Consider the following 20,417-nt stretch of genomic DNA (forward strand, 5'->3'; position numbering starts at 1 on the left):
TAAAATGGCACAATATGTTGTATCAAGCAAAGGTATAGTAAATTACATAATTAGCTATCGATTTTAATCTTAGAAAGCACCTTTCCAAACTATTCTTGAGGGAATGCACATACATTTTATATATATAAAAACCTGAAAACGAAAAATTAGATGGGTGTGTATATATAGGTGTAGGGGTAAGGGAATACTTAGAATCAATCCGAAGAATGAAATTAACAGGAATATGAGACAAAACTAAATGAGCTTCGCACAATACTCGAAATATTACTGTACAAGAAGGGAAGTGGATGGAGTAAGTATCAGGGAATTGTGGGATTACAGAAGCATAGCGAGGCTGTTGATCTGATTCTCAGTTACCCTGGGCAACCTGGGGAGCCTTGTGTATGGCCAGAGGGATGACCTGGCGACTCTCCACCAGGCGCACAGCACAGGTGGGGGGGCTGGGGTGGGGTCAGTCTGATCGGAAGCCGAGGCTTCTCCAACACAAGACACTTGAGCTTTAGGGTCAACACAAAGTCTTAAGGGTGCTCAGTCTCTTGTGGACACATATGATTGATATGACAAGAATGTTACACTTCCAGAGACTGCATCTATTCAGCATAAAACACAGATGCTGATTTGAGGATTCTATCAGGTATTCAAAAGCCTGAACTGCACTGACCAAAGCAAGAGATTTTGGAGCATTCAGACCACCAGAGGCAACTGAACACAGAGGGTACGATCTGGATACTTTAAGAATTGGTTTGAAGGGATTCTTAGATCAATCTGCTACAAGTTACTAGATATGAAATTAGCAAAATGGGCAGAACCTTCCCTTGTAAATGGGGCAACATTATTTCACTGGATTAGGACTCCAAAAAAGCAAAAGGACTTTTAAAGAAACAGCTGCCTTTTCAAAAACAAAGTCCATATTCATTTAAAATATTAATAAATAATTGAATGGCTATATATTTTGTTTGTATCTCTACATCGGAATCACATGAAATACAATTAAGTGGTATTATCCCCAAAAAATGGTTAGGCTGGGATATGAAATTGATTTTGCAGCATATCCAATCTGATGGCTGTATTAAGGGATTACATGGTTGCACTTTAGCCTGATCTCCATGAACATCAAACTGCTTAATTCTATTAAAAGGTTGCAACAAGTTTAATTGTAGTGTAAACAGCACACTGTAACCACCATATAACTGCACTATAAAACAAGTGTGACCACAGATGAAGCAGTTCTTTATATGATTTTAGAACTTGGTTTTATTCAATGGCAGTATTCATTGCAGTATGTTTGTGGCCCCTAAGAAGAAAAAGCAGTTATACAATTTTAATTTTTAGTGCCTACTGTAGATGTGTAAAATAGAGTTCCACAACAGCCGTGGCTAGATTTTCATCATTTATGGTAAACCTCAAAATCACTGACATTTTTAATTCACTACAGAATAACATACTGTCCTTAAATTAACTGAACACATTTAGATGAATGTCTTTATATTTCAAGTAGGTAGCTGCATCAGCATGCGTAGGCTGCAAAGCAACAAGTAAAGGTTTAGTCCATGTTGAAAAGAGATGAAAAGAAACAACGTTTCTGCTGTGGAGCCTTCTTCGGGTGTGACACCCAAAGAAGTCTCCACAGCCGTAACGTTGTGTTCTTCTTCTCTTTTCAGCATGGAATAAACCTTTACTTGTGTCTTTATATTTGTCAGTCAGGCCTTCGTAGAGGGTCTACATAATAAAATACTATTTACTCCAATGTCTTAGAAGAGCCAAGGGCACATTTGATGATGAATGCAGGATCCCTCTTTATGGCAGGAAAGCAACTTGCCAGGAGGGTGATTTGGGGTTGGCTTGTTTTTCATTGTCACTATAACCCACTACAGAGGAGGTGTTCTTTAAAAGGGACCCTCCCTGCCCTTGGGCTCAACAACATGCTGCTATGAGGTTTATCAGGTGTAAAAATCAATCCAGGCAGCTGCTGCACACACTTCCCAGCCCGATCCGCTCCACCTCGGATAGGCCGGTGCCGGGTCTTGCTGTGCCCACCAGGGGTCAGGTCTCTCCCGCCCCTATCGGAAGCAGCTGGAGACCCGGCGCTCACGGGACAAGGTGCGCCGGTTCAGCAGCCTGTTGGCCGTCTGGAGAACGCGGTACCGCTGGCGCAGGTGCCTCCTCTGCACGTGCTCGTTGGTGATCTCCTTCACGAAGCTGGCGGGGAACCAGCCCCGCTCCCCGTCCACCAACCGCCGGCCCTCCAGGAAGCCTGAGGGAGGGGGAGAGCAGATCAACCCTGACGCCTAGGATAAACCGCAGCCCTCAGGTCACACGGAAAGTTCGGGCAATGTGGTGGCTCTGTGGCTAAGGATCTGCCCCTGTGGCTGGAAGGTCGCCGGTTCATTGGGCCCCTGAGCAAGGCCCTTAAGCCCAGCTTCTCCAGGGGCGCCGTATAAATGGCTGACCCTGAACTCTGACCCCAAGCTTCTCTCCCTGTCTGGGTGTCTCATGGAGAGCAGGCTGGGGTATGTGAATAGACAAATTCCCAATACAAGAAATTGAATATGGCCAAAAAAGTGATCTGACATTTCAGGACATTTCAGGAGCTGGAGAATTTCAAGCATTTCAGTTTACAAGATTCACTGAAGTTTCATTTTGACTAGACTATCCAGCAAAGCTATTGCCAAGGGAATAACTGGCTCACGCCTACTCCCTGAAACAGTTTAATGCTGCAGCGAGCAAGAAGACTCCTTTCTAATTGGCCCCCCTGAGCACACTGTGCCCTTATGAACAGGAGGAGGTCATTCAGCCCATCTAGCCTATATCGCACTCAATGGATTACAAGGCTCACAGTTTTCCCAATCAAGGGATTGTTTTATGCAAGTTGTGCATACTGTTTACCACATTTTATATACCGAAATTATCGGTTTTATAAAAAACACGTTTATTTGTGGTGAAAGCCAAAAGGTTGTTCTTTTTCCATTCAAAACCATGTGCCTCTTGTGAAATTGGCCCAATTTTTTTAATGCACACAATTTAGACTTGGATCTTTGGGAGATGGACTCCAGCCAGAGTGCACTTCGATTCTGCAGTCTAATGTTTTTTGACATGACATGACGTGTTTGTAGTCCCACCAGGCCAGAAGACCAGATTCAGAGTGCATAGACGTTTTCCGGGAAGCCGTAATGCGTCAATAAGGAATATTCCAGATTAAAAGAATGAACACATTTCGGGTTTTTATTACGGATGACTAAGGAGACGGAAAGACGCTTCTCTTGAAGGTTTGTACAGACCTTTAATTCCAAACGAAACCCTAGCGTTTGAAAATAACAAATGTGTACAGACATGACGTATCTAAAAAAAATAAAATATCCCCACAGTACATGACATGAGAGCCACGTAAGAAGAATTTCGGATCTACCCACCGTCAGCTGTTTTCTGGATAACATTGATAATGTCACCAGGCCCCAGGCTGAGCTCTCCGGGTTGCTGGGCACTGTAGGCCTCTGTGCACTGGACCTGGGGACAATCTGAAAGCGAAAAACCAGCCGCTAAAATATTACAACTCCCCCACAACGTGGAAGAGTTAGACCCCACGGCGGACGGATTGGAAAAATTAGCAAGAATGCGGTTGCACTCGATACTTTGTCTACTTTGCCCTCTTGTGGTCAAATAGAGAAATAGCATTTCTTGGGATTAGAGGCAATGGTCAGGATTTTACGTTTTTAGTACAATTTATTTCATAGTTCTCCCTAACTGCGTTAGTACAGCTTTATCATTAGGTACTTGTATTTCATTATGTGGGGTGTAATTATAGCTGTTTAGGACACCTGTGTGTGAAAAGCGGAGTGCATTTGCAATTTGCAGCCTAGGTATTAATTAATTCGGCTATAATATCGTCTACTGTGTGTGCTACGGAAATTTGCAAGGAGAGAAATTACTTTTAATTTTCCAAATTGGTTATTATGCTGTCAGGTAATGAATCATCGTTCTTCTCATCGTACAGTATGTTTGTGCTTCGACGCCTAATCAGATGCGAGTGAGGGGCTGAGGCAGCAAACAAACAAATGTAAACAGACGTCTACAAACCAAACTTGAAACCTGTTGTGGAGGGACTCACCCCACTCCTCATACACCTCGTCCCCACCACTCCTTCGTGGGCTCAGCTCCTCCACCCAGCTCGCCTTCTCCGCTCTGAAACACGAGAGAGCCCTGTGAGTTGGATGCTTCACGTATCGACACTATTGGGTATCAACTAAGAACCTGTCCCATGTACCCCAGCTGGGAGACTCATTTTGAGCATGTGACGTCACATGTGATCAGAGATCACTCACCTGCTGTGTTCGTCCGGTTCGCTCCTGGACTCCCACCCGCGTGATTCATTTCCACTCGCGGTACGGTCACTCAGACCGGGCCGATGCACTTACTCTGTGGTAGCCCTGAGCAGACGCTGGGAGGTGGCTCCTCGGTGGTTCTTCACCAGGACCAAAAGGAAAGTCTTGTCCCCCTCACACTCCGTGCCCTGCTCCTCGGCTCCGTCCCCGATCTCGATGAGCGAGCGATGGACGTGATCCTGAACTACAAACCGATCCACCCTGGGTCCCGGGGGGAACAGATAATATTCACATTACAGCAGAAGTCTGCACATCGCAAATAAAAAAAGATAGCTTCCCTGTCGGTATGTGCTCGTGTTGTAGCACAGAAGGTGGGGGCTTCTACAATGCGTAATTACCGAGCTACTTGTCTTTAAGACTGCTGCCCTGCACATTGACTGCTTAGCTCCTCTAACAAACTAGATTCTCAAAGGGACCCCATTACTCTTCTCCCACCCTGCCTTGCTCTCTAAAACCTGCAGTCCCAAGTCTTTCACGCTGTTGCCCAGAAAGAGTAACTCCTCAGGTGACCCAAGGACCGAGCTGCTGCTCTGAGTGTAAGAGACACTCACCCCTTCCTAACTGCCACCAGCAGCAGGTCATTGAAGAGGAAGAGGTAGACGGGAGAGAGCTTCTTCTGCCCAAAAATGTTCTCCTTGTCGGAGAGCTGGGCCAGCTCCCCCCTCTTCACCAGCCGGCGGGAGGAAGAGACCAGTGGCAGGCCCTGGGGAAACAGGGAGAGGGGTGTGGGGGACAAACCTTCACTGATGGTCAGTGAGAGAGAGGGGAGGAGAGAGACACGAGGAGCTGGGAGAAACGTTCAGTGATTTATCACTATGGGCATTGGCGAAAATTGGACGTGGCAACAGGGCAAAGTCATAAAATCGCACAAGATCTGAAAGTCAAAGTCACGTCTCAGTTCTCCAGTTTCCCAAGGGAGGTGGACTCTGCTGCTTTGGCTGCGCTGGTCAGAGATGGAAGCTCACCTTGCACTCGAACTCCGTCTTGTTGGCAATGAGAACCAGCTCCTCCATCTGCTTCATCTTCTCCACCTCCCAGTTACAGTCCTCAACCACCTGGAGAAACACAGGCTCAGGGCTGGGAACAGAGCACTATCACACCACCACGCTCGGAACGCCATCCCACACTAGGTCCGTTTACAAGGGATAAGAGAGCCGATTGTAGTGCAAGTTCAACGTTAAATAATACAAAAGAAGAATGAAATGAACTTGCAACCTCCTGGCAAGATGTATGAGAAATAGACTATACTCCTTTTCAAATGTTAAAAAAGATTTTTTTTCTTGCAATGTCTATTAACACTGTTATGTTTAGGTTATCATCTACCAGTATTTTTTTTTATTTGTTCTTTCTTGCTTGTCTAAATTGTTCAAATTCTTTTCATCTAGATTTTGTGTACCTTGGAGACTTCCTTTAGGGCTCTCTCTGTTGACCTGTGGACCTCAGATCCCGGCACTGCCCTCTTTAGGATGTTCTGGGGAGCGGGCACAGTGTGCCCAACAGGCACCAGGGGAGAAGAAGAGCATCTTTAGAACCAGACCCACATGCTCTAACATCACAGTTAGAGCAACGACAGAATTCAAGAAATGAACTCCTGAGTTCAAACTCTCAGTCATGTCCAAAATAACTGCTAAACATTGTGTATTTATGGGTCTTCCTAATTTAAAGCTGTGTGAGGACAGGGGTGCACTAACATTCCGACAGGAGAGAGAAAAAACAGGAATCAGTTCAGCTAAAAAACGAGTATTGGGATCTGACTTCTTCGTATTGGTCCTTAGCCTTCCAAATCACTGACTGACAAAAGGCTGTACTGAAAGGTTGTGATCCAAGTCAGTAGTTTTAAAATATCTTGAGCAGATTTCAGTTAACCTTTTTTATTATATTTTTACAGGAGACCTCCTATGAATCCTACAGCCTGGATCTGACAGCTATCTTGAGAGAGAGATTCATACAGTTTCCTTGCTGTGAATCCTACTGGTCTGTCAGGAACAGAATGCATCACCAAATACATCACCCCCCTGCCAGGCAGTAATAGCCCTCTGCTTTACTTCTAAAGATATATTAACACCGCAGTCACCTTCCCACAGCCCATCACGTGCCCATCCTATCCCAGGCTCCCTTCCGTACCTCCACCAGAATTTTGAGGCGTGTGATCCTCTGGAAGGGCAGGACCAGAAAGGACTTCAGAGGGAGGCGGTTACAGCGGGGGTCCTCCTGGAGCTGCCTCAGGATTTCCACAAAATGGGGGTTTTCCTTCCTGAAGGGGGGCACCAACACAGGGGATTACTCCACGGGCTCACAGCCCCAGCCCCAGGGGCGCCCTGGCAGGCCCTGTCCTACCCCAGGTTGTGCAGTGTCTGCTCCTGGTAGGGTATGTTGCGGATGTAGTCGATGTAGGCGGAGAAGTGGCTCTTGGTATGGTGCACGATGACCTCGCACACGTCACAGAACAGGCTGCTGTCTTGCTTGCTCTTCAGGTCTTCTAGGAAACTGAGGAAATGACAACCGTCACTCCGGGCACCACAGTTGAGCTCTCCACTCACGTGACAGCCAGTCCTGGACCTGGTCTGGCACCACCCTGTTAGCCTTTTAAAACCTTGAAAACGGGGTAACGTAGCTCATTCATAAATGACTCGGTTCAACACAGCACACATCTTACTCAGCACCACTGTACCAAATCTGTGTGGTACCACAGTAGACCAAAAAGAAGAAAATGCCAGTCAGTGCAATCTGAAACCCAGCAGAGAATACATAGAATATCCTAATAAACCTTTAAATGCAACTTTTCATGCAAATGATACTCCTATCATATTAGCATTTTTCAATATAAGTTCAATACATAAGTTATTAAAGATGAAAAGATTGTAAGTCATTACATGCCCTAATTCTTGCAGGAGATGACTATACCATCAAATGAGAAAAACCAATGGAGTATTACTATGGAAAGCAAGATAGCTCTTCATTGCTTACTTCTGACTGATCTCCCTGATCTTTCCAATGCTGGAGAAGAGGGATTTGCGGTCACGCGGTGCAAGGGCAATGTTAAGGTCAGGGGACTCCATGAAGTGATCCACTGCCACATTCAGACTGTCCAAGTAGGATTCCTCTGTGATCACCACCTCGTACATGCTCTGAACCACAGGGGACAAACTGTCACACTCTTGCGCAGTGTTTCACTGACACACAGCAAGGCATAGGTAAGCAGAGAGACTCGGTTACACAACAGGCCACCAAGGCGGAGCTGCACACCTAATATCACACTCGGGTCACAAACTCAGAGTCAGACAACGGACAGACTGATAAATATGCCATTCAGATCAGAAAGGCCTTAAATCAGAAAGAGAAAAATATGTCAGTGTCAAAGCATGATCACCGCACAAAGACAGATGCACAGACAAGAAGAGAGAGAGTGTGTGTGTTTGTATACTCATTCAGACTTAACTCAGAGTGCAGAGAGTACCTAGTTGCAAAGGACAGAAATGTGATGGAGAGCAAAATCAGAAGTCTGGCCCTTACTCCCGTACCTCCTGAAGCAGAAGCTCCTGCTTGTTGAGCTGAGAGAGGATACCACTCTCCTGCACCACGCTCCGCTCCTGCCAGTACCGTTTCATTGGCCTTGCCTTCCTGGGAACCCTCCTGATTACCCCCTCGAGTGGCGAGCTAGTCTCTTGGCCCCCTCCAGCTGGCAAGGGCTCTCCGGCATCCTCCTGGTCCTGGCGCACCTGGTCCATCTGCTGTGTAGGAGAACATCCTGGCACAACCCTATCTGTGTGCTCTTTGTTAGACCACTCCACAGACGGCTGTTCCTGTCTCTTCCAGTGCTCTCTTGCAGGGCCCTTGGCCAGTGTGGATGGCGAAGTTGTACCAGCCGTTTTCTGGTCCTTTGGGTAGCCTTCTTCCCTTTGCATCTTGGAGCCCAAGAGTGAGATCTGTAGCAGCTCCAGGAAGGGAGATCTCCTGTTCTGAGCAGGTGACACCATTACAGCATCAGAGTGCAAACGCTTGCCCCCGATGAGGCTTGACAGGCCCTCATAGCTGAGCAGTGAGAGCTTATGCCTTGCCTCCTTTCTCTTCTGCTTCTCCTTCTTGGCTTTCTCCTCCTGGCTGTTTCCCGGGAATTTCTCCTGCAGTTCGGCCAGCACTCCTGGCATTGCGTCAGGTAAAGACCCTCTTTTTCTGCCTTCCACTTTCACAATGGCTGCCCCTTTGGTGATGCCAGGGGGCTTCCTAGAAGGAGCGGACTTGCCAGGGCCCCTAGGGAGAACTTTGATGTAGGACTGGGTGGTAACTGACATGAGGGGTGGCTCTTCGCCTGGTCCACTGTCTGCGCAGGCAGTCAGGGGCTCTAGGAAGTGATAGTTGAGGAGAGAAGGATTGAGGGCCATTAAGATTTATTTTGCTGTAGAATCTTACTTGGTCTTGTTTATTACACCAATATGTTAATGTTAGCATGGAAATGTTAATATCAGCCAGCCAGGCTCCGTTCTCTATTTCTTGAATAAAGCTGTTCAATTCTTGAAATATTTTAATCCCCTTGGGAAAAACGATACTGATGGTACTTTGGAGTAAAAACACTGCTGTTCACATCACAGCAGACTCTGGACCCAATACAATATTGTTTTCCCTTTGCTGTGAAATGCAGACTGTGATACCACATACCCAAGCCCTATTTCCTTCCATAGTTCTAGAAGAGCTTCACTAATATCTTGGTTGAAGATATCTTTTGTCCATATAAATAAATATTTATTCATAATATACACTTCAATGACTTTTCATTTGAAAAGACTCAGATCCACGTGACATGCTTTTCACTCCCGGTTAAAGATTTAAATTAGAATTTTATAATCTAATTTTGCAGCACAGTCGACTGTTTTTGAATATACTGAATTTTGATGCCCTATGCATAATGATCTAAACATCCTAAATGGTCTCTTATGAGTGGGAATAATATATGAAAGACCATGTTACTTACACAGTAATGAGTTGATTTTCAGGTGGGTGCCCACCCAGTCTCATAGACAGGTTGGGTGATATACTGTAGTACTACTCATATCGAGTCTAAGATAAGAGATTTTGCAGTGATGGTAACACAGGGCTGAGTTCACCCACCTTGGCTTCTGATGGGCTGCGTGCTGTGCATGGTAGGCAGTGTGAAACGCTCACTGTCCAATGGAGATGTGTCTATTTCCATGTACACGCCTTCACATTTGCTGGGCTTCTCCTCTTCTCCTGATGGGCACAGAAATGTATAAACACCATCTGCAGTGCCGCAGATGCTATGGTAATAGCAGGCAATATACTACCCTGCTCACCAAAGGCAAAATAAAGGAAGATGCCGTCTTCTTCGGCTCTGGGAATTGCCACATATTTATGTAATGAACCAATACAGCATATTTCAGTTCGCAGACAATAACTGTCAATTCATCTTAAACTTTAGATTTCCACTTTCCTGTGTGGGACCCCTCACTCATATTTATCGCTCTTCCAGCTTTACTTATCATATAATTTCATCGCAGAATAATGTAGCACATTTTGACATTTAATTTATTGACTTGTAGCATGAAGCTCTCAGTAGACCCATTGATATTATTGCCCTGATTATGCTAGCCCAACCCTGGCACATGTGTACCAGCTTCATGAACATGAAATGTTCATGTGCTCAACTATTAGTTTTCAGCTGCTTCATTTTAATTCATGGGCTTATGATATTTAACACAGATGCTTTTAAACTAAGACTCACAATTCAAGCAAGGGTGGATGTGTAGAGTTTGAAATGTTTAACTCCAGAGCCCACTTATTCTACAATGGGTGACGACATTTCCACTTAGTGAAAAAACCAAAGATAGTTTTTTTAGCAAGTCACGAGAAAAAAAAAAAGGTTTAGCAAGTCTCAATTCGCAGCAGCCTCCCAGACTCCCAGCATGGACTTGCCTGCTGTTTCCAGTCAGGAGAGCAAGTGCTGGCTTGTACCTGGAAACTGCATAGGCATGCAATTCAACACAAGGGTTCCAGTTAAAGGAGTGTTCTGTGTCTTGCCTGATTTATAGTAATCTGCAACTGAAAGAGAAGCTGATCTGAAACTAGTGAGATGTTAGTTTTCTTTTCATGGGTTCAAATTAAAGGAGTCTGTGGACTATAATAATAATAATAAACTTTATTTTTTATAGCGCCTTTAAGGGTGGCTTTTCACTAGACTTACTTGTATAGTAATCCATTCTGAAAGTGAATCTGAAATGAACCCAGCAAGATGTTAGTTTTCTTTTCATGCAATTTACTAACGAAACATATTTCATGGCAGTGCTCTGAGAAAGATTCAGTGTCCTTTCAGTAAATGTGCTTGTGGTGTAGTACAGTATATATTGTCTCACTACCGATTTAGTCAGTGATCATTTCCTGCATTGAATCCCACCTTACTTATAACACTACTGTTTTTTTCTTAAGATAAAGAGGTTAAGAAACTAATTGAATCAGTAGACACTAGCAGATGTGTTCACGTTGGTCCTTTGCCTCATCATTTTCATCTTTTATCTTCAGCTCCATCACTGCTTTGTGACATTTTTCTATTATTTTCTGCTTGCTGATGCAAAAGATTTTATCCCTGCATGACTTATGGCTGACTGAGTGCGCGGTGTGGGAAAAGTGTGAGATCAGGGGGACACGTCAGTTTAAGATGCTAAGCGCGTTGATAGAGAGAAGCAAGCAGACGTACTCAGACCTGGAAAAAGAGGGTACACGGGCCAGTGTGCCTACCTGTTGTCAGAGCCAGCAGTTCAGGCTCTTTCGGAAGTGGTCGGCTCGGGAGAGGAGCGCCGGGGGGATATCTCCTGGTCTGCCCTGTGCCACTCTGGGTGGTAATATGCCAGTAATCCAAGTGGGCATCCCAGTCCCGGGTGAGCTGCTTCTTCACCATGTGCTCAAGCCAGTCTGCCACAGGGGAGATTCCCACAGACCCCTCACCAATCTCAAGCAGTGCTCTCTGATGGCACACACACGGGCAGCAGGGGAGACACACTGGTTGACCTCCGGCTTCCTCCTCCTCCTCCTCAATCTGGGTGAAAGTCTGGGATTCCCTTTCTGCGGGGCTGCTCCAGGCCCAGTCTTCTAACACACAAATTAGAGGACAAGACAGATAAAGAATAAAGCGGTATTCTCCATCTTCCTTTGCTAGCTGTAAAGTTAGGAACAGTTAGGCTTGTTCCTGGCAGAGACCCACAATTGTATCTTTTCACAATAAGTGTCTTTAAAGCAGCTATAGCTGAGTGTGTACTGGGAGTGAATGATGATTTCGATTGCAACTGGGGAAATGAAAGCTCTAGATATAACAGGGCCCTTCAGCTCTTCTGCATTGATCTAATGCCCAAGGCATTGTAGAGGTAGCCAACTCTCTGAAGTCTGGCAAGTATTTATCTGCACAATTATTTTGTACCCCTGTGTTGGTTTTACCTGGCTGCTCAGATTCGGGGATGTTCGGGGGTGGTTGAGGCGCCGGGTCCGGCACTCTTCTCTCATGTTCGGCTCCCTGGTCCTCTCTGCTCTGCGGCTGCTGGGCTCTCTGTGGGGTTCGGGGCTTTGGGGCAGGAAGCGGTCTGCTCGGGCTGACTCTCCTGCAGACAGGTGGCACAGCAGGCGGTGCAAGAGGGCTGCCACTGCTGCTGTGATTCTGGGATGCCGAAAGAGATGGGCTCTGATCTTTGTGCAGAAATGGCATTGACAGGTGTTTGGCTCGTTGATCCCCTCTTTGTCTGTGGGAGTCTTCCTCCTCTCCCCCCCTCTGCCCCGGCCGGGCCCCCCATGTGATCACCTCAGTGGCCCTGCGCCAACGACTCCCCCTGCTCTGGGGTTTGGGGGGGAGCTGGGGTTTAGGGGGTAGGGAAGGCCGGGGGGGAACGGCTGGGCTGAGCTTCACAGAGCCCATCCAGTCTAGACCAGCACAGACACCTGCAGGGGAAGGAAGGAATCTGTGAGGAATCCTGTAAGGAAACCAGCCCTGTTCTGTTAACGTCTGGTGCCAAGGCTGTGGATTCAAATGTGCACACCCTGTCCTAATCAGTAGAATGAACTCTTGCAAATTGCACTGATGCACAAGCACTCAGATTAAATGCATTTATGCATAATACAATAAGAAAAGAATCCTTCATGTACCCAGATAAGGATCTTGACAATAAATTCTCACTTACAATCAATTTATGGATTTAAAAAAAGATTTCATATCAAGCAATCCTGATATGTTTTCAGCATGACGGCATTACAAACGTATCATTGAGTGTAACCTCCCTGAGCACAATTATTAATTTAATTACTGGCTTATTATATGGATCTTCAATAAAGCAATTTTGGCGATTTTATCTCAACTCAAAACCACACACAGACTGCATGAGAAAAACAAGAGGTATATCAGTGGGGCTTGAATACTTCTTATGAAGTCTTCTTATTCTTCACAAATCACATGACTTCAGTGTTCAGTGTGTCATCAACAATTGACACCAATCTCTGCTCAATACTGGAAATATAAATAACTTAATGTACATGCCCACAACAAACAATGAACAGCTGATTTAAAACTGAAGTGTTTTTTGTATTGGGCAGCATAGTGGGGTAGTGGATAGCCTTGCCCTAGCACTGCTGGGGCCCTGAGTTCAGCTGTGGACCTGGGCTGCTGTCTGCATGGAATTTGTATATATAGGATAGGCTCCAGATCTCATTTAAATTCATTTTGATATAGCGCCTTTCACAACAAGGTTGCCCCAAGACACTTAACAAAGCTGTGTGACAGTACACACGATTCATGGATCTCCTGTGAACCTGTATTGGGAAAGCAGTAGAAATATCGATAGACGGATTTGTGTGTTTTCATTGTACATCAGTATAAATTTTGATTGCTACAACATACTGGATGTAAGACCTCAATAAACATGAAAATCAGATCAGCAACAACAACAAATGTTTATGCATGAAATAACGCCTGAATGCCTCAAATCACATTTTCAGTGATGAGTCTGTGTCATTGCAGAAGTGACTTCACAAGGTTGTGTGCGCTGTATCTTTATCCTGAGAGGCTCTGTGGGGTGTTGAAGTGGGGAATTGGGTCCATTTTTGTTAGGAATTCCCCTCAGCAGTTTCTCACACAATCAGCAGAATCCAGGGGTGACTATGCCATGTTTCGGCAACACAGCTGCACAGCAGGTTTCCCTCCTCAGGTGAGCGAGCTCTTTCATTAGTTCAGATCCCCTCGGATGCGACTGTGGGCTGCGTCATGTTGTTGCTTGCAGAAGATGTGGGTAATGAAAAAAATATTCTATCGGATGATCACGATGTGAGGCACGCCACACGTCTGAAATCCCCCTGTTTGTAGCTAATAATTTTGGAATGTTAATGTTTAACGAGCTAGGAAAAATAGGTAATATAATAATCGTAAATCTTTGATATAGGTCCTTTCATGTAAAATAACATAACAAAAAACATCCTGGTGTGACTGGTTGAAATTTCTGATTTCTTTTGGATGATGCAGTGATGTGCATTTATTAGTTTATGGAAGGGAAAGTGTTTCTTAAATCCATTTTCTTTAGTTTTTATGAAACGTATGGCAAGCATTGTGGCTGGTAATGAACAGGTGAACATGTACTTCTTTTTGCACTTGTCTTTGAAACCAGTGTGCTTGCTACTAATGAATGAATGGCCTAATACTCATACAGTACCTATTATTCCAGTCAAGGACCTCAGTCCCCATGCACATAGTGACCCAGACAAGCCAGTGATTGTTCAAGGTCAACACCTCTGAACTGGAATGGGTCATTCTACAGAACATCATGTCACACATTGGCAAGCTCCTGGGAATCATGCACAAGGAGACCAGAGGGGAGGAAAAGAAGGAACATATATCCAAGAATAGACTGGCAAGGTTTTAGGGTTACATGTTATCAGCCATTACTATGTAGTTATAGCAAACTTGCTGCAATAGAGAAAGAGTAGCACAGGCCTTTTAACCTTTAGATAAAAAGGTTGATCTTGGTACATGGACATTATGTTGTGATATAGATACATTTGGCTGGAGGTGTAATATCTTCTATTTCTACACTGTGTTTCACTGCTTTCATAATAAGGGTGTATTGCCTGCGAGGAAACAGATCGTATTTTGGCTTTGTCAACAGTTTGAAATGCCGTGTTATATTTTAATACTAACTTAACACTGTTCATTTGAGCAGGGAGATCACTGTAATTGTGAATCTTCCTGGACATTGCAACTCCAATTCACATCCAGAAAGATTTCTCCACATCCTGAGGGCATCTGTTTCTGCTGACAAAGTTCTACCATTCTTGGCAAGACCTAAGCTTTGATCTCACTCTGAGTGAATTAAGGATATTGGGTTTTAATTTAATCATTATAAATATATGTTGGCGATGTCTTTCATCAATCCCTGTGCTGACTGTGCTTCGTCCTAATATACTACTTAGTGGTACAGAGCAGCACGACCACAGTAAAGGGAAGGTACAATGGTAACGTCTCACTGATTCATCCTGAAAAAACTGTCTTGAACAAAACAGAAACCTCACAAAGCTTCAACAAAGGCTTAATATTTGTCTGCAAATAATGATGAAAAATAATGATGAAAAACTCTTCCATTTTAGATGAAGCCTTAAAAGGTAATAATGATGGTAATGAAACTAGGAAGAAAACTACTGGAACCCAGAACCCACCAGTCTAAAGTCCAGCAACTTATCCACTACACCATGCCACACGTCCCCATAGAGGAAAAGTGTACTGCAATGTATTTGTGCAAAGTAATTGATGGACTCATTTTCATGGGTCGTATTTTGTGTTTTCTGCATAAGTCGTTCAAAAACATTTCTAGCGTTAATTGTCTCCTCATAAGGAAATGCAGAAGGGAGCCAATCAAAAGCTGCAGAGCGCTTTGAAGCCCAATCAAAGCTGAATCAAAGTCTCTGAGCCTCACTGATATACTTCTTATTTTGTTTTCTCACATTCTGCCAAGCCTGAAGAAGCTTTGCTTGTTAGTGGGAAAGGTCTGACAAACAGCAATGATGCACCAACATTACACCACAGGACAGGTGACAATCAAAAGAGCAGACAGAAAGGCAATATACTGTACATCTATCTCCTTTAAGACAAACTGTTTTAGGCAGGACAGTGGTTTAAGAAGTGAAAGCAATCATCTCTTTCTGAGCTGAATCACTGTATCAGCCACAGAGACAGCAGAACCGCAGAACAGCCGACATCTGCAAAAACACACTGCCTTTGCCATGCCAGCAAAACAGCCTGGGAATAGCATTGGCAAAAGATCAGAGACAAGCTCACTCAGAATGAAAAAGTTTAAAATCTGATCATTCTTTGCTTTTGAATCCTCCTGACTGTAGCGGGTAAGGGCATCTGGGCAGCCCAATACTGCAATCTATTAAATGTCCACCTAACATAGATAAGCATGTACTGTATGTAATTGCTTAGAATTTTAAAATATATTGAGAACAGCTGTAGCGGTGATTTTAAAAGCTACAGCGGTGACATTTTTCACAATCAAAAATCACAAAAAAATTAAAATCACAAAAGAAGTAATATATAGCAGGAAAAACAAAAAAACTTCTGCCCTTTGAGTGTTCTCTGTTTTTTTGTGGTATGAATGTAACATCAGTAGCAGTACTTCATGAGCTATGGAAAATTTAAATGGTTTATAAAATTACCCTAACTCATCTAAGAGTGTTTTATGATGCTCACTAATTAATTCAAATTGTTTGAAAGTGATCTTGAGAGATTTTCCTAAAAGCAGTCCGCTCCCCTTCTTTCTTTAATGTTTAGAATATAGTACAGGCACAAAATATCTTTTGTGAGCAAGTATGCTCAAATACAGACTGACTTAGTTTATATTACTAGCCTTCCATTCATGGGCTAACACTTCACAAGATGATCAAAGGGTTTTTCCAGTCTGGGTTAGGTGTTCTTTGTGTTGTTTAATAAGTTTATCATGGCTTTACCATCTCTTCACATTCTCCTTGTTTTCAAGCATTTCAAACAAAAACAATGAATACATTACTCCAAATATTTATCTTTGCAGGGGTTTCATGTGATCAAAATCAAGCGAAAAGCTAAACTTCAAGATAGCTTAACACATTATCATTCCTCAATATGGCACTTTACCACAATGACGGAAATGGTTCTGACCAGCTGGTTGGGATTACAGAAACAACTCGCAGGATTATGAACTCACCTCAGTTCAGACAGAAGCTCACCTCCAGCTCAGGGAAAAGTGTCTACTTGTCTTGACAGTCCAAAGCTTGACTCCCAGTCACAGAGAAAGCAAGGGTACTTGTCTGCCTTGGAGCTCTGAATGAGTTGCTCAGTCTGCTCATTTCCGAAAGACATACAGAAGACTGATGGAACTTTTACAAAGGGTTTAGAGAGAAAGGAGAGAGTGTGACCTGTCTCTGCTTGTTGTGTTGGCACCTAGCCAGTCGTCCAAGACAGACACAGAGACCTCTAACTGCTGTTGAACAAAATACATCTCTAGCATGTCTCTTTACTAGAGCACAACTGGTAGGGCAGTCCATCCTGGCATCTGTTCTTAGTGAATCGCTCCATGTTGAGAACAATATCTCAGAGTATTGTTTTAAATCTGAAAAGCACTTCCTATGGTTTATACATTACTAGTTTTGGTGTTTTTTGCTGTTTATTGCAAAGCAGCCAGTGTTTTTTTGTCCAGTGACAATTTTCCATATGGAGTGCAGTGTGTGTACATTAGTCTGATGAATGCAAATTAAAGTCCAGGCTGTACCACTGGCCAACTTTGACCCCATCATTTCCTCAGCCTGTTTTGTGCCACTGGATCTCAGTAAGATAGAACAAGTAGAGTTCTTTTCCACCACTCTCTAGGTACAGAGATGAGCACTAGCTGTATAGACAAGATCCATCCCTAGCTCTATCTACGTATGGTAAGTGGTACAGCTTCTTGCAACCTAATTTTCACCTCATTTTGGTATTTTGTTATCTACCAAATTTCTAACTTCAAACCCTTAAAAGGTTCATTAGCCAGGTCTGCTGCTGCCTCCAGTGTTTCACTAATGGCATGTGCAGGAACAATTATTAATCTTGTGACGTCATATACATTAGCCTACTACTCTACAGTACTGTGCATAGTACAGGCTACTGAAGACCTGGTCTGCTACTATTTTACAGTCATCAGGAATCATGGAAACACACCACTTGTTCAGCAGTTCCCCAGTTTGAAAAGGATGGACCACTCCTGAGAACGTATCATTCTGTAATATTTTGGTAGGGCAGGACATATTATATTGTATATACTGCATTTTGTGGATACTTGACGATGTGAAAGACAATTCATAGAAGTACTAAAAATTACATACAGAATGCTTTGGTATACATTTAGTTGTATAATTCAAAACATGAAATAAATATACTGCTTTAAAAAAATCTAAAAATGTACACTAAGAATCATCTCAAGATAAAAACTAGAATTAATATAGGTTTAAGTAAAGAGCTAAATCTCAGGGGAAAAAAGAAAACCTTTTTTCAAGACTCTCTGAAAAAGACTGGAAGAAAAACCAGTACAGCTTTATAAATACACTTAATAATACACGTAGAAAATAAACTACCAAACTACACTGATTTATAAGCTTCCAGAAATGGTCTAATGAGGTTCTTGAAACAAAAAAACTGCATCTTCCCCCAGAAGAACAGGAACATTATTCAGCGTATGTTTCTTTTGACAGTGAGACGAGTTGATCTGGTATTTACAAAAAAACAGGCAAGAAACGCAGATATTTGCGACCTTTTAACAAAACAAAGAAATGTTTTGGGCAAAGAGAATATTACTGCAGTATTAAAGGAATTATATAAAGAACATAGCTGCTCAGTCAGGTAAACTTGTTTCCTCAGTTCAGACAGCATAAGTATGCTGTTGTTCGCTCCTTTGTTAAAGCTGTGATAAAGCTGACAAGAAAATAATCAACCTTTTTTCAAGTGTTGGCTTGGTTTAAGCTTTCAGTCAGTACTGTTTATGTCTGACGCTGTATTTACTGGAATGGGAAGCAGGGGTAGAGGTGAATGGGTTTGTTTTGAACACTGGTGTGGAATTTGTTCATACGGACAGTTGAAGTTTAATTGTGAACATGTCTCAACTGTTCATGGTACTGAAGAAGCAATTATGTCTCAGGGGGAGAAATAAAGTAATAATCATTTTACTATTCAAGCAACTGACTGAAGACAAGGTGACTGGACTGCATGGAAAACTCTGAGGCTCAGATTTCTACAAACCTGAAAACCTTTCACTAACATACAGTACAAGGAGGAATTTGAGGAGGTGTGTTCCTATGACAAACCTGTTTTCAAAAACATGTTCTGTAGCCTAGAGGCCATTGTTTTTAAGTCTGTCCACTTCAGCAGCTGTGAATCAAATTGCTTGAGAAGACCCAGGTTAGGTGCACTATAGCCAGTTTGGTGTCGCCACATTTGATATTGCTTACTAAGCCAGTATGATCATTATGCACTACATCTTGAACAGCCTGTTGAACAGCTACATGATGTGATCTTTTACAGCCACAGTCATGTACAGCAAAGAACATTTTTTTAAAGGAATACCTGAACAATCAAGATGGACAGGTTCATAGGGCTTCAGACTGGAATATCTATGAAAAACACCACATTTTTCCCAGCTTAATTTTTTACTCACAAGGAAAACAGAACTGTACAGCAAAATACAATTGACCAACCAATGGAAATGCAAGATTCACGCGAAACACTTAACATGGAAGCCTACAAAATTACAACTGCCTCGTACCCCTGGCAAGTAAGAAGCATATTTAACAGGAAACAGTACATTGGTTAAAAAATAAAGGTCTTTGGTGATGCATGTTACTGGTCATGACGGACCCAGAGAGACACTGGCAAGGCCTGTGAGGTAGCCTGGCTCTGAATAGCAAGGCTGCTGTATCAGGTAGAAAATGAAATTAGTGAAAAAGGAAGCAAGAACAAAAATAGCAGGAAATCCAGCAATTCATATGCGATTTGTGTTCTTGCTGATTCAAACAAATATAAAAAGAGCAAAACGTTTATTACTGGAGTGATGTAGTACATTTAGACAAGCACACAGTTGGCAATCATTACACTTTTAAAGCTTACAGTATCACTCCTATTATTGTTTTAAAACTAAAACATATTGAAAGCTTAATTAAAAAACTACATTTTGGTTAATGAAGTGGTCTGTGGATGATGTCAGTTTAGCAATATGACATTTCTAAAAGAAATAGATTTTTTGGAATGCATCTTTTTCACAACTACAATTACAATACACAGGCCCATTGTTGAAACTGACTATTTAGGGTTCTTTGAAGGATGACTGGGATCATTTAGCTACAAGAAACCATATGAGCAAGATCCAGAAAGTAGCAGTTTATTTCAAAGTTCAGTACTCTAATAGGGAAGACTTCCAAGTGGTTGCCACAGGTGACAGTCCAAATGTTTAGACAAACAAATGCTCTTTTTGTGTCAAATATGGCCAAGAACCCTGGCCTGAAGTTTTACAAATTTTCCTGTCAAAAATTATTACAGGCTTTTATGCTGCCGTGTTAGAATACTATTATTAGGTATTAACCTATATTGGCATCAGATCAAGCAGGCACATTATAACAGATTAAGATGGGATTTAACTTGTTAAACCAAAGCAAATACACAGGTGAAATGGTCTAATTTCATGTTGTTCTGCAGCAGGAATCCCACCTTAAGAGTCAGACATGTTTTCTAAACATTCCAACCACATGACACGGAAGCGAGGTGGCCACTTCAAAGCAACTCGGCTGAGCTCATAGTTTGGAAACCCAAGAAACCATAGCAGAGGATTCACTCAGAAAAACTAGCTTGAATCTGCCATCAGGAAACTTTAAGTGGCGTGAGATAACTAAATATTTCAGTGAAAAGAAATTCAATAAGGAACACAGAATCAAATGCTAAGTAGTACCAAAAGGCTGCTTAAAAAAAAATAAGTTAAGTGAATTACCCAAGTGCACAAACCAGACCAG

The 20,417-nt window shown here is 43.0% G+C and overlaps 1 protein-coding gene across 3 annotated transcripts; it reads right to left on the reverse strand.

The window, feature by feature from the left end:
• Window positions 1–1,227: 1,227 nt before the first annotated feature.
• Window positions 1,228–16,765, reverse strand: LOC148676907 (uncharacterized). 3 transcript variants are annotated; one of them, XM_088615596.1, is made up of 15 exons: window positions 16,595–16,765; window positions 11,820–12,314; window positions 11,127–11,474; window positions 9,486–9,605; window positions 7,901–8,721; window positions 7,347–7,507; window positions 6,717–6,866; window positions 6,504–6,633; window positions 5,776–5,850; window positions 5,345–5,434; window positions 4,931–5,082; window positions 4,413–4,580; window positions 4,106–4,179; window positions 3,411–3,515; window positions 1,228–2,254 (listed from the first exon to the last, which is right to left on the reverse strand). In XM_088615596.1, exons 2-15 carry the CDS (start codon window positions 12,289–12,291, stop codon window positions 2,061–2,063), a joined length of 3,060 nt encoding a protein of 1,019 aa, XP_088471722.1. In that variant the 5' UTR covers window positions 12,292–12,314; window positions 16,595–16,765; the 3' UTR covers window positions 1,228–2,060. The 3 variants fall into 3 exon arrangements, 2 of the variants coding, with proteins under 2 accessions (XP_088471722.1, XP_088471714.1); XM_088615588.1 differs by having other exon boundaries at window positions 11,127–11,477; XR_015928994.1 differs by lacking the exon at window positions 1,228–2,254 and having other exon boundaries at window positions 3,456–3,515; window positions 4,320–4,580; window positions 11,127–11,477.
• Between the last annotated feature and the right edge of the window lie 3,652 nt (window positions 16,766–20,417).

This window comes from Lepisosteus platostomus, chromosome 2 (genome assembly GCF_059453375.1).
Source record: "Lepisosteus platostomus isolate fLepPlt1 chromosome 2, fLepPlt1.hap1, whole genome shotgun sequence".
Taxonomy (NCBI): domain Eukaryota; kingdom Metazoa; phylum Chordata; class Actinopteri; order Semionotiformes; family Lepisosteidae; genus Lepisosteus; species Lepisosteus platostomus.

Bases quoted from the DNA above. Each gene is read 5' to 3' on its own strand.
- LOC148676907 (XM_088615588.1), bottom strand. From the start codon at position 12,291: ATGGGCTCTGTGAAGCTCAGCCCAGCCGTTCCCCCCCGGCCTTCCCTA. The intron at 7,508-7,900 runs GTACGGGAGTAA...CCTGTGGTTCAG, and splicing joins AGGAGCTTCTGCTTCAGGAG to AGCATGTACGAGGTGGTGAT. The intron at 3,516-4,105 runs GTGAGTCCCTCC...TTTCGCTTTCAG, and splicing joins CGAGGTGTATGAGGAGTGGG to ATTGTCCCCAGGTCCAGTGC.